This window comes from Xenopus tropicalis, chromosome 7, assembly GCF_000004195.4.
Source record: "Xenopus tropicalis strain Nigerian chromosome 7, UCB_Xtro_10.0, whole genome shotgun sequence".
NCBI lineage: Eukaryota > Metazoa > Chordata > Amphibia > Anura > Pipidae > Xenopus > Xenopus tropicalis.
Window position 1 is genome coordinate 28346743 of NC_030683.2, and position 15119 is coordinate 28361861.

The window sequence follows — 15119 nt, forward strand, 5'->3', positions numbered from 1 at the left end:
AGGATGACCATATTCAATAGCTGAGCTCAAACATTGAGTAAGTTCTGGTCCCTGCCCACCAAGGCTTGGATACCCCCATTTGCAGACCAGATGTTCTATGAAGACAAACCACCTACGATGCGAAGGTCCATATCTCCAGCTAAATGGTAAGTACTGGGTTCTCCCTGAGCAGGTTCTGACTCTCCTTGGGGCAAGAACATCCCAAACCCACTGATTTACATCCTAAACCCACTGATTTACATCCTAAACCCACTGATTTACAACCCAAACCCACTGATTTACATCCCAAACCCACTGATTTACATCCCAAACCCACTGATTTACATCCCAAACCCACTGATTTACATCCCAAACCCACTGATTTACATCCCAAACCCACTGATTTACATCCCAAACCCACTGATTTACACCCCAAACCCACTGATTTACACGCCAAACCCACTGATTTACATCCCAAACCCACTGATTTACATCCCAAACCCACTGATTTACACCCCAAACCCACTGATTTACACGCCAAACGCACTGATTTACACGCCAAACCCACTGATTTACACGCCAAACCCACTGATTTACACGCCAAACCCACTGATTTACACGCCAAACCCACTGATTTACACACCAAACCCACTGATTTACACGCCAAACCCACTGATTTACACGCCAAACCCACTGATTTACACGCCAAATGCACTTATTTACACGCCAAATGCACTTATTTACACGCCAAACCCACTGATTTACACGCCAAACCCACTGATTTACACGCCAAACCCACTGATTTACATGCCAAACCCATTGATTTACACACCAAACCCACTGATTTACACGCCAAACCCACTGATTTACACGCCAAACCCACTGATTTACACGCCAAACCCACTGATTTACACACCAAACCCACTGATTTACACGCCAAACCCACTGATTTACACGCCAAACCCACTGATTTACACGCCACACCCACTGATTTACTTCCTTCAAAACATGATCGAGACCATAGATTATTTAAAGGCTTTTTTTTTATTCACATTCACATTTTTTCATCTAGATCCTTACAATGTTCAAAATAAAAACCACATCATAGTAATAAATAGGCGGAACCGAAGGAATAAAGTAAAACATTCATGGACACTCATTCAAAGGAAACAGAACTGAGGAACAAGAACCCCTGTTTATGGCTATAATCTGCACTAGGAAGGAAACACCAAGAAAGAGAATCTCCAGTCCACACGCTAAAAAGAGACCGCACCACTGGATAACGCCTAAAGATTGGTCCACGGCTAGAAACAAGATAGGACTGTATTTACAGAAAAGGATCATGGCATTGATAGAGAACTAAAAAGATCATCAAACTCCTGACATGACAGTTCCTCAGACACAATAACCAGGAGGGCTGAGGGGCCCAATCACTGGCCTCGTGTTTCTCATCAGCAGCTCAGGGGAATGTGAGCACAGTCTGTGCCGTCGGGTTCTACTGATTTCCCTTTGTGCCACGTCCATTGAACAGAATCTTCTATGCATCACCCTATGAAAATAAACCCGGGCTTGGCAGAGAAGCACTCTCCTTATTTGTGTTGGGCAGTGTGATATCATTTTAATGGAGCCATTTATTTGTTTCCCCGAGCAGATCCCTAAACTGTATTGTTGGAATCGCTGCGCTCAAGTGAAACCAGATGTGAGAGAGCAACAATGCTAATAATTATGTAGTCACCAATGGCTTCTTACACTTCCGAGCAACAAACACAGGATATCACATGTGGTAGGAGACACGAACCACTTTAATGGGAATTCTCATTGGAAAGCCTAGGGACTTCAGTTCCAGCACAATTCCCTGCAAGGCTTTTTCTTTCTTTTTCTCTCTGTGATGGGCCGGCAACACCCTGTAGCACAATGTCAAACTCACTATATCTTATTAAAGGGCAAATATCTCATTTATAATTACTTCTTTCTTTGCACTGTGTACACAGAATCTTCCTTCTTGTACACAGTATCCTCCTCCCTGTATTCCATTTATATATATTTATATATATATATATGGGGGGGGGTAAAAACATCACTAACTTCAGTGAAGGCTTTTTCCCCACTAAACTGGAGCAGTGATTGTCAAACTTATGTCAGTCCAAGCCCCATTTGAAGATCCAACCTTTCGCCATTGGATCATTCAGTCACAGTTTCAAGAATATGCCCCAACAATCAGTGATTGAGGAATACTGGGGGGATATAGGGGGGTAGGATGAAAAGCACTGGTGGTTAATGGGGCGAGGGTATTTGGGGGCTTTTAGCTTCTAGCTACTTTCCTATTAGCACTTAGTGGCTCTTGCGGTCCATCTGAAGTCAATTTCCTAAGTATCTCACACTAATCACAGCCAAACCTTCTGCATTGGTCACGTGACTGCGCATTTATGCCAAGGAGCCCCAGTGTAACTGACAGCGCGGTTTAGCACAACAGAATATCATACACAGAGTCCTTTCCAAGGACTTTTAGGCCTCGGTAATCAAAACAAACAAAAAGAAATTTGTAAAAGGTCAAAAAAGCTTTTAAATTGTATTTGTCAAACATTCGGCGGAGAAATGATTCAAACTGGAATGGTTTCCCTCCCGGTGGGTAAGGGTTTATTAAAGCTTACTGATGGCTATCTTGCAGCGCTGGCATTCTGGCCTAACTATAACCAGTGTTGGAAAGGCAGCCAGACAGCCAACCGGTTCCTTTCATTATCATACACTAACTGCTGCTTGCTATAGGGGTTATTGTTTTCATTTCAGTTTCATTTCCCACCCACTTGTGTCCCCCTGGGGCAATTCTATTAATGGTTCTGATCTGACACATCAGTTGAAACATTTCCCAAGAGCAGCAGCTTTGGCCCCTACTGAGCATGCTCCATGGGCTCTACTAACGTCGGCTTTTGTAAGAAATTGTAAGAGTTCAGAGTGTGGGCAGCCTGGGTTATGGAGCTGGAAATGCCAGCGGGTGGAAAATGAGGCAAATCTGAGCATTAGTGAAAAAAAAGATTTTCACTTTGGTATCTGAAAACAATTAAACTGAAAAAAAGTTTTTGGAAGATAAACTAACCCTTTAAAAAAATTGGCATCAAACATTGGTGTTACTGGTCAGGCCATTACAGTGCCAGCCAGGAGGCACCCCGGGGTACAGTTAATTGAAAGCAGGTTTCATGCTGGGTCAGGTCAGGACACTGACAAAGGGAACAGTAAAGAGCAGCTCTCCGTAGAACAAATTGGCTTTCTTTGATGGCAAATACCCTGCTGTTGCACGCGGAGTGGTGACAAGTGGAGCTACACGCTTTTTGGCCTATCGTTAGGAGCGCTGACAGGCGAAGAAGAGAGTTTTCTGATGGGGGATTGTGGCCTAGGCCAGTGATAAATAAGGGGATTTCCAGCCATTGGCATGCAGCCATTGCTCAGTACCACCCTTTTTATAGTACCAACACATTTACACATCAGTCTCGGCCCCAGAGGAACTTACAATCCAAGGTTCCTATCACATTCACACTAGGGCCAATTATACCAGGAGCCAAAGAACCTGTCACCCTGGTACCCAGATAGAACCCACGCAGACATGGGGAGACATGCCAGATGGAACCCACGCAGACATGCAGACATGCCAGATAGAACCCACGCAGACATGGGGAGACATGCCAGATGGAACCCACGCAGACATGCAGACATGCCAGATGGAACCCACGCAGACATGGGGAGACCATGCAAGCTCCTTGCAGATACCCACGGTTCTACCATGAGTGTTTAGTAGAGGAGAAGCTGCCTGTGTAGGTAGGGCAGATAGTAGAGAGGAACAATGTGCTGGGCAGATACACAGAGCATTCCATCTATGGATTTATGGTACGTTGTAATTGTCACACTCCAATTGTACAGTTACCCACATGCTCCATCTGCTGATGTCAGATCTGCACAGAGGGTAAGAGGAGGATATGGGGGTGCTAATACCTACAGATACATTCAAATATATCACTTATCTAATTGAATAAAATGTAACCTGGTATAAACAACACATTTTTTCTTATAGACTTGCACCCACAATAATGCATCATTCATGTCCACACATGCACGCTGACGTTTCTCTGTAACTGGCCTTTCCAGGCAGCATGACTTATTGATTGTGCAATAATAAATGAGAAGTGAGGGGCAGGGTTAGAAAGACCCAGGCGGCACTGAATGGTTGCGCCACTTAAATGAAGGGAAAAGACTTTTGAAGCTCATGGATCTCTATTCTGCAACCATCCAACCGTTGTTGGACTACAGCTCCTCCTGGCTCTTCCAGAGATATATTTAATATATTAACATAATATATGATTCCGACTTTCTACATAATTACTCCATCTTTAACCCAATCTTGTCTCCTAGAACTGAAACCTGCCCGTAGCAGTTGTGTTAGAAGGGTATACATTATAGTTAATGAGAGGCGGCGTCACATTTGCTATGTGCCTATCCAATCTGGATATTTAAGGTTTACATTATCAGCTCAGAAAAGGACACCCAGACAGTGCTATTTAATTGCCTTTTCTTCTGGGACTCTTTCTGTACCTGGAAAGCATTGGGGACCCTGGATCTCTCCTTTGTCTTCCACCCTTTATCCTGAGGTGCCTGCCCCATCACATTCCCAGGGCTGTCTGCAAGCAGGCGTATACAGGGGGTAGGAAGGATCATAACCAATGAAACTTTTTTTGCTGGTGGGCCCAGTTACGCCACTGCTATTGGTCTAAGAGGGAGGCTTTGTTCCTTGTTTTGATATGGCTATTCTGGCTTACAAGTGGCACAGGGCACGATGTGCTTGAAAAGAACCAGCTTTTACAATGAAAATAATGATATATTCTGAATTCAAATAAAATCATTTCTAGAAAAGGTTGAATAAGAGTATTATAAAGCCAAATGCTGTTCAGCTTGTTAAGAGAACATCAAAGGCCACTTATCCCTTCCTTACATGAAAGAGCCATTACTGTTCTCCAGCCTTAATGATGTCACTGTGCCCACGCTCACGCTGCGCTCAAACCAATTCTCTCCATAAGAGGCCATCACAAGACAGAGATTATACAGTATGTCCGAAAAACAAAGTTACATAATTCATTGGAAAGAGCGTCTCCTTTAGTCAAGAGATAACGGGTTGGAGGCCTCCGGCACATGGTGAAAGTGAGTGGCAGTAAAATCTCAGCCTTTCTTCCAACACTAAAGCGGATCATTTGTGTGCGGGGGGCAATTTAGGAGGTAAAACCATTCAACATAATGTGACAGCAGTGCTGCCCCCTGTGTCTGATACCTGCTTTATAAACAACACCATATCCCCCACTGTAGCTAACAACTTGTTACCTTCACACCGCACAATGTTGTTTGTGTACAAATGGGCAGAATCTCTTCGTGTCTCCTTTTTTTACCTCTCATTTAAGCTTTTTGCACAGGTATTAGCAGGTGGTTATATTGCTTTACTTGCTACAGTCAAGCTTTGGGGGCTGGACCTCAACACAAAGTCAACCCAACGTTCTTCTTCATGTCGGAGCTGAATCTGAATCAGCCACAGAAGAAGTTTCTCAAGGAGATGTCTATGGAATTTCCTCTACATTTAAAAGAATATTGAATGACCACAAGACTATGCTTCCCTGATATCTTGTTATCCAGGATCACTGACTTTAGAGCTGAAACACACGGACTCTAAATCTAAGCACCTCTAACTTCCTCAAAGGATCCTAAGAAGATTGTTGAGTACCACTGGACAGAAAAATATCTTCAGCAGAAAAGAGGCTCCTTTCCCCATTGCGGGAGCGCAGCTTTAACTGCTCCGATATGTCTTAATGATGTCTTTGATGAGGCGCCTACAAATAGGGCAGCATGCATTGTTCATCTTCTTGAGTTTCAGGCCGCAGGTGTAACACAAGCACATGTGCCCACACGAGTAGATAACAGTGTCCACCAAGTTCTCATAGCAGATCGTACACTCGTCACTCCAGGACCCTGAGAGCGATGGGGAGAGGGGTGACTCTGGCATGCTCACCGGAGAGTTAGGCGCTGTAACTGTAAAGGGAAATGATAGAAATGGCTTCTGAGAGGGGCATTATAGCTTTAACCTAAACAGTTATATAACAGGTCCAACACTTCATCTAGTGAAGCTAAGGAGGTCCCACATATATTGACAGATAACTTTGTTGTTTTATAGGGTCAACTCATCTAAAGCCTCCCGCCATGCTGGGTTTATTGTGTGCTTAAAAGCCCCCAGTAAATAAACATAAAACTCTTACTACATAATGAAAAACATTAGCGTTCATTTACTACCCCCTGGGCATGGAGCAAACTGCCAAAATCCAGTAGCAAAACCCAAATTGGAGTGCAATGACCTGCCCTTCCCTGATCAATACAGCACTGTCTGTGTTCACTGTATGGATGAGGGTCAAACCAGAGGTACCACACTGCCATCCCTCCTCTCCTTCCTACCTTGCATTCATTCACATTCACAATTTAGGATGCACTGGTGTACATAGATAGCAAAGAAGCCCTGTAATTACTGCCTTTCCCTATAGTAAGCTCCCTTGTGCCCCTTGATGCTGCGCTCTGCAACACACATGGATTTTTAGTCTGCTGTGAGGTGCAGAGAACAGGCAAGTATGTCTCAAACAAAACTGCCAGTAAATGAGCACTGAGGGGGTCAGAGTTCCTACTTGGCTTCCTAACTTTGGTTTGATTCCTCTCTGCAACCCCAGGCCCCACGAGCAAAACTAGCAGCTCCCCTTTAGGATGCTACTGTACGTACTGTTTATGGAGCTGCCCATAGGTGCAGACACACATGAGTTCAGGATGGGATCAGAAATGGCGCTACATGGTGCAGTGGGACTGTTCGGCGCTGAGGTGGGAGAGCTTGGAGCTGATGCTTCTCGATTATCAGTTGAGATAGTGGAACCTGAGAAAAGAAAATACAAAACGTCAGCAACAGCATTGGTGTCAATATTCTACCTACCAGAATCAAAGAGCAGGGGGCATTGGAACAATAATAGGGGATGCTATGGGCTGTGGTGCCTTGAGTTGGTAGAGAAGCTCAAAACATATGGCTAAAATTTCTAACCTATTGGGTCATCTTTAGAGTTTTAACTTTTATTCCTGTGATATATATCATGGTTAATTTGCCAATTTGTATGGCGACCCCACCAACTTACTAACCTAGAAAGACTGCCCAGTTCCCCTTCTATTATTTTTGTTTTTTTTATTTAAGTCTCTTCTTGCTTTCCGGCTGAGATTCTACCTAGGGAATACCCACCACAGTGTTCAGAGATTTTATTATAACCCCTTGATCCCCACAATGAGATAAGAACACATAGCAAGGCAAAGGCAAGGGAAACAATGCCACAGCGGCTCTACAATATGTAGGCTTTTTGAAATTGAAATATTTCAAATGATAGTTTTCCTGCATTCTGGGTTAATAAATGACCATTGGTGCAGTTCGGCAGAGCGGCCATATTTACTAACAGAGGCACAAAGCAGCACTCGCTCCCCCAGAGTTTGTACCTCTCCTTATTATACAACATTTCAGAATTAGTTGCGGATTGGATCATAATATAAACACTAATCCCATCACAGAGAGATGCCATCGCACACTCGGTGACAGCAGGGAAAGGTTTTCATTTAGCGCGGGGTCATGTTTCCGCTGGAACAGTTCATTTGATGTTCAGAGAGAGTTTAATCAGCTTAATTCATACAAGCCATTTCACTGAATTAATAAAAGGAAATCTGATCTGTTCAGTTATACTCTTGTTATATTGCAACCACTCTGAAACCATCACCAGGATCCTAATTAGAAGTCCCTGCGCCATAGAGGGCCCCTCAAATCAATTCAGAGACCAGGTCCTGATCCTGTCGCTCTAATTAGAGTGTAAAGAGAGCGTGACTCATTTTGTATTGTAAACAGTCCACGTGTCACTGATCGGATACCCTATATTACACTCCAGGGCCTCACAGCAGCCCCTGGGTCTGGCACCTCTTCTGGTCAAACCACACTTACTTATTATGTTCTGTTTTATTTAGATTAACACATTGACACAGCACATTGCAGAGATTGTTCTTCAATCACATAATTTCCTGGCCAAATGGGGTTTAAGGCCCCCATACCCGGGCCGATAGAAGCTGCTGATATCGGTCCCTTGGACCGACTCAGCAGCTTATCTGCCCGTGTAGGGGCAGAAACGAGCGGGCTGGCCGACCGATATCTGGCCGGAAATTGGACAGATATCGATCGGCCAGGTTAGAAAATCCAGTCGGAACGGGGACCACATCGGCTCGTTGATGCAGTCCCCGAACCGATTGCCCCATGGCCGCCTACATAATCCGGTCGTTTGGCCCCAGGGCAAAACGATCGGATTATTTTTTTTTTTAACTTCAAGCTCCCCGATATCGCCCACCCGTTTGGGACCTTTACACTCAAGGTTCCCTATCACATTTACACAATACACACTAGGCACCCTAGGGTCAGTTTCATCTGGATACAATCAGGGCCGGATTTCTATCCGGTGCGCCCGAGGCCACCCCTGTGGGAGTCCCCCATGCGCATGCGCAAACGCGCACCCCAGTGCGCATGCGCAAAGCGCCAGCTCCTCATTGCGCATGCGCGAACGCTCTTTTTAACTCCCATACGGAGCAGTGGGGAGAGGTCCCGACTGCTCTGTATGGGAGCAAAATTTAAAAATGTTCTTGCGGCGGGGCGGCATGCCGCCCCTAAACTTCTGCCGCCCTAGGCCCGGGCCTTTGTGGCCTCTCCACAAATCCGGGCCTGGATACAATTAACCTATCTGTATGCTTTTGGGGTGTGAAAGGAAACCAGAGGAGGTTACAGGTCAGAATCGGACCAAGGACCCCTGCACTGTAAGGCACCAATGCAGCGCACACTGAGCCCACAGCTGGCTTTGCTCGGCACTTGAGTACTGTATGGCTGGTCCCAGTATGTTGGCCCACATCCTATTTCAGGCCTCACTGTACGCCTAATAGCTCATGGTTTTAGATCTTAACATGGTAAGTGTTCTTAACATTCCAAAGTTCCCTTATTAGAAATAGAAAATCCTTTTTATAATAGTCCTGACAAGCTTGGTGCAGACATGTTGATGCTACACAGAGATAAATAAATATCCGATGGCATCCAGTTATTCCAGCAAGATTAAATGGGCATGTCTGCAGTCTGCGTCATTAAAATGTTACCAAGTCACTGTCCTTCTCTCAAAGGACAAACAACAGTAGGTGTTATGAACAGAATGGAATTGGAATGTAAAGTTGTGAGTAGGCTAGTTAAGTGCAAACAAACATGGTCACCCTTACTCCCACCTATCCACCTCCTGTTAGGGGCATAAAGTTAATTATGGGATGAATGTTGGCCTTTCATATAAAATACCTATATGGTCCTTGGTGAACTCTTACACTCAACCCGTTCAGCTGGGTGCAACATGGGTGCTACACAAGCTTCCAATTGCCTCATGTAATGCTTTAAGGTGCCCTGGATTATTAATGCCCAGCACTTCGGCGGGTAGGCTCCATAAATAAAGCATGTAGCACCGGCTGCATTATTAACATGCTGCTATAAGGTTTCGCTGTGTGTTGTAGTTTTTAAAGGGAAAATCTGGTTACATGTCCGCCTTTTATGATCCAGGCTAAATTAACTGTGCAGCACAATTCTCTCCTCCATGTCTGTGATAAGTTTTCTTAAATTATATTGTGCACTATTTTTGAGATATTGTGGTCATGCTTGCTTTTGTACCTATTTAGGACACGTGTCCTAACGGACAAAATCAAATTTGAACTACACATGAATCAACACCCAGTGTCCCAGTCCCAGGTTCTAGGGTTCTAGAGGGTGGGAGCTGCACAAAGCTGATGTTTAAGACAGATGAGTCATGGAAGACATAACGTTTCTAATCGAGGCCACCTTGGACCACGTACAGTAGAAATAAGCCATAACTATTTGGTCTAGATTTCTAAACAGAAACCTAACAAAGAACCTCTAAGGCCGATGTGCCACAGAGTGTGTTAGTCGGCCATGATCTCTGCTATCATGGGTAACTAACTGCTCCCAAATGTCTTTCCACCAGTACAAATAGTAATCACTGGTGGAAAGGCCTTTGCATTGCTTTGGTTTTCCGAAGTTGGAAAACCAAAGCAATGTGAAGGCCTTTCTACCTGCGACTCCTATTGTTGCTGGTGGAAAGGTATTTTGGAGTGGTCAGTCACCTACAATAGCAGAGATTTGTCATGGGTGACTAACACTCAGCTTTAAGGTACAAACATACACTAATAACAATGGGGAGCCTGGACATTATTAGCCTTACTGCCTGCCCAGTGATAGAAGCATTGAGACTTTTAGGCTTAGCCAATCCTGAAAGGAATTTGATGGGTGGGTGATAAAAAGAAGATGGCACTACCAATAAATAATTATTCCCCAAAGACTTTCAGGCTGTAGCTAAAAAATGTAGGCTCCTTCATGGATATTAAACATCTCTCTATAGAACCAGCTAGAGGTCTACTCTCTCTTGGATTCTATACAGCACATTTACAAGCCAGGGGGTTAGCCAGCCCAAGAGCCCCAAGGGGAAAAAGAGCACGCCCCTTTGTGCTTATTTAACGTAATTTGCGTCTCCAGGCTTGTTGCTCTCTGCATGGAGATAGCAGCATTAGGAGACTCAGTTCAACCTGCCTGTGTGTATATTCATACATGTGCAATGTGAGAGAAAGAATAAGACATACCCAGAATGCGGATTTGCATGATGGTTCCATGTAGACCAAAGAACATCCAAAGAGGCTGAGAACAGTCCACACACACTTGCATGCCAGTGCTAGTACCATTGTGGCTCAGATGTAGTTCACCTTCTCCATTGATTACAAACCCTAAAATATCTCCACTTTGGAGGGGTACCAGTACTCTACACACAGCCCAGAACTCTTTCCGGTCAACAAGTGACTCTGGATTATATGGAAGGTCACTAGGTCTGAGGGTGCTGGGGTCACAGGACGTCACACCATATGATAATGTTCCTGACCTTGAAGAATTTGATTTGTTGATTTTGACAAAGATTGTTTCATTGATTCTAAGGGGTCTGTTAGTAAATACCAAAGTCCTCTCTTCACGAGCATGTTCCAGTCTTGCAACTGTTTGATCGTCTAAAGTCTTGATATGGGCTCCTCGGAGCTGGTGGAACCGGAGATCACTTTCTAGCTGTGACGGGAGCAAGTGGGAATGCTGGGAGTTCAGAGAGTTTTGAGGGATAGGACACATGGTTGTCATGGTTTGATAGTTATCTTCCTGTAAGTTCAAGTCACACAAACTAACAGACAAGCGGGTGTCTTCTGTCTCTCTCCGTAGGGATGGCCTTGGGATAGAAGTGAATGATCGGGGCCGGGAGCAGTCCGGTGGGATGATTTCACTATCTGTGGGTAGAGTAAAGATAAACACAGTTCAGCAACAGGTTTACATAACTGCAGTTAATTCTTTCAGTGCCTGCAACACAAGATGTGCCACGATTCAGAAGTACCAGACCACATGTGGTGCTTAAAGGTTTGTAGGTCTAATACCAAAACTCCCCTTACAAGCGCAATTCCCTTGCAACCCACCAATGAAAATGTATATGTGGGAAGCAAATAAATGGTTTTATGGACATAAATGTTGAAAGGACAAAACTGGGTAGATGACGATCCCTGTAATGATGTGTGGGTCATTAAAAGTCAACCGGCACCCAACTCTAACCTGCCTGCTCCCAACCAGACCCAGCAATCTACCTCTATTTATAGACCTGCACCCACCCCCATCTCTGATGCCACAAAGGTGGCCAAAGGGGAAAGTGGGGCATGGTAGCATTGCGGATGGGGAGGACAGAAGAAAGAGTTCAACATGAACCTGCCCATGATCCACAAATCAATAGATCTCTGAATGTATTTTTGATTCAACAGCAGATAGACAGTAATGGGCTTTTTTTAGTAAAAATAATCTATAGAAATACTGGAATTCTGAAATGAGAAGTTTGTACCATTGTATATACCAGAAATAAAATATACGGCATGAGGGGTTCTGGTCAGGCTGAAACATAATTGGCTGAAGGAAGCAGCATTAGCATTACAGCAATATGATCAACATTCTTTATAATACAACACAGAGTTTGCAAAATACATCAGATCGTATAACGGGACATGTCTGGACCTTTCTGCATTTCTCTTAACCCATCATTATGTTAGTGATCAAATTGCAAAGTGGTTCCTACTAATGTTACACACAGTGGCTACACTGCACCACAGAGCTTACTATTTATTTTCTTTATCCTAAGGCTCTGGGAGAGAAACTTTACTAAAGAGCTGGCACTGGAAACCAACCCTCAGGTCCAGGAACCACAGCGCTGCTGGAACCGACGAGCAACTTGTTCCCATCCTGGTCTCTATAACTGGATCATGTCCAGCCAAAGCACCATATTGACTAAACAAAAGAACATCTAAGGACATGTTTCTCTATTATTTTGCCTCACACATAACTGGCTGTTTAGTTAACATGACTAATGGTATATTGCCATAGGAGCTTTATTTGTTGGCAAATGTATATTTATGAGTGGGAGTTGCCAGGATTGCTTTGAGAAGGTAACCTCATCCGGGCCTTGCCATGTTTAAAGGTTCAAAAATCCTACACTGACCAGTCTGAACAGAGCTATTCTATTTATTTAAACCTTTGGCAGCAGGTACGCATTTATAGTAACCTTCCTAAAGTAATGTATGGACAGGCTGGGTCCTGTGGGCCATATTGCAGCAACGAAAGGGGGAATGAAGTGCTGCACTACTTCCAGCCCAGTGTGCCATCAGTCATGTGTGTGTATGATATATATTGTATGATATATCCTGTATGGCATGATTTTAATATATCTGTATGCCCATGTGAACAAGATATTTAACAAAACCTTGGGGATTTCTGGGATACCAGTGGGATTTAAATCCATTTGCCCTTGAAGGTTTACATAAAAAACAGCTTGAAAGCATGTAAGCAGCCAGGCATGATTCACAGATAGAGGAAAGGCTGCATTAGGAGGCACCTCTGCTATGATAAATGCCACCCTAAATTATCCTTTGCATCAAGCTTCAGCAGCAGCACATAGATGGGAAATCTAGTAATTTAGAGCTAGTTTATGTCAGCTTGTATACCTTATACATGCCACCATAACATACATGCTATGGCATCTTTGTTTATAATATATTACATCAAATATATAATTTACTTTACTATATTTATTATACTTTAATAGAATCCCACAGCAGAGATAGTCATACATTAATGGTGGGTGGTTACCCAAGTGCTCCTTTGATATTACTGTAAATATTGTCCATTTGCTTTGTTATAAAGTACAGTAACAGATATAATAACTTGGCAAAGGGAACTTAAACTGAGAAGCAGGTCCTTATAACCAGACAAGAACCAGACACGCAACTGCTGACTAGAATCTGCTTATATGACACGGAAGGGCTTGTGGGACAATGAGCAGAATAACAAATCCTTATCCTTTCATCTGAAGTTTTGTCGGGGGCTTTTTATTAGGGCTATAATGGATCAGTAAAGGGTAGATTAAACGTAAATATCAAATCAAGTCAAAACATAGGTTTACATATATAATTTGAACACAATTTACAATAATGGATAAGTTGAGAAGAAAAATGGAGGTGCCCAGCTCTTCAAGATCATTTGAGGGTTCAAAAGCGGGATTACTTTCCTTGGCTGATACATATACCTCTATTCATTTAATGATATCCTCGAGAAAAGGGCAGAGATGGTCAGGTGGGTGATGGGAAAGTAAAGCAAACCATTGCTAGAGCCATGGTGGCTCCCAACACTAAACCAGACCACTGAAAGATATTTAAGAAGGAGTATATCTAAACTAAGGTTGCTCCAATTGGGTCATTCTAACCAAGCATGGTTAATCTAATTGCTCTTGGCAATATATAACGATAATCCTGATCTAATTCTTAGCAATAAGGCTAGCATTTACTAGGAAAAATGATTATATAATCCTTTATGCACTAGGAGTCCTCTTAGCTACGTCCTCATTATAAGGATTGAAATGCACAGCGAAGTGCAGCCAAAGAGGGGGAAAGAGGTCAGTTATAAATAAATAAAGTTCTGGTTAGTTTACTTGACTTACTAAATGGCCAAATACTGGTCCAAATAACTCATATTTGACAGATCTGATTGGGAGGTTGATCTAATGAATGGAGCCCCATGTTATTGAATCAGCACTTACGCAGGTGAGGGAAATTACAGGCTGATCCAGGGATCATACCTGACTCTCAAGTCAAATTGTGATGACTTTTCTGGTTCAGGCTACAATTGAATGGGGATTCAAATAGAATTAAGGTGGTATTTTCCTCAACAGAGCTAAAAACAGGATGCAAGACAATCAATGAAAATGAAAAGAACTGAATAAATAATTCCTGATGTTTTTCAAAAACATCTCTGTGTCGTCAATGGGATATTTGTGTCACTTCGATGCCATAACCTTCTCCCTGTCTGCAAGGCTCCTCTTGTTTTTCAGTCCATATTATCCCTCCCACATTCCATTAGACTGTCTCTCCATCCCGGCATTCATCTAAACTTTCCCTGAGCAACAAAGCAGCTGAATATATGGTTGTACTTTGTCTGGCATGTAAGGCCTGGGACCTCCATTCTGACTAGTTTATCGAACAGCGCGCTGAAGTGCTCAGATTTTCTCATTAATGGTTGGTGCTTAGAAAAACTTTTGGTTTTATGAGGTACAAAGATTATTTATTAGGTGGGGATAAAATTAGAATCCTTGACTGCTGGTCATAAAACCAACTTGCACTTTTAAAAATGCCTTTTGAGCTTCCATAATTAACAGCTGCAGGACATAGCTAGAATAACTCTGAAAGCCAAGAGTGGCAGCACTGGCATAAATACACACTGGCAGTTAGCTACAGGCTCTGGGGCAGCCAGGCTGGACCAAAAACGAAACATACAATCTGTTTATTAAGGGCTCCCTTTTAAAATGAACTCTCCCTTTTGCATCCCCAATATAGTTACAGTGAACCCCAACAGTCAGGCAGTGCTTGGCAAGTTAGGAACCTAAAAGCAGCATCTTCGGTCC

At 43.4% G+C, this 15119-nt stretch overlaps 1 protein-coding gene across 1 annotated transcript in view; it reads right to left on the reverse strand.

Annotated features, from left to right (window-relative positions):
- Positions 1-1853: 1853 nt before the first annotated feature.
- neurl1 (neuralized E3 ubiquitin protein ligase 1) overlaps positions 1854-15119 on the reverse strand; it is a 60068-nt gene continuing 46802 nt past the window's right edge. Inside the window, 3 exon segments of the mRNA NM_001097237.1 lie at positions 1854-6039; positions 6773-6919; positions 10738-11418. Of these exon segments, the coding sequence (NP_001090706.1) occupies positions 5798-6039; positions 6773-6919; positions 10738-11418 (1070 nt within the window). The 3' untranslated portion in view covers positions 1854-5797.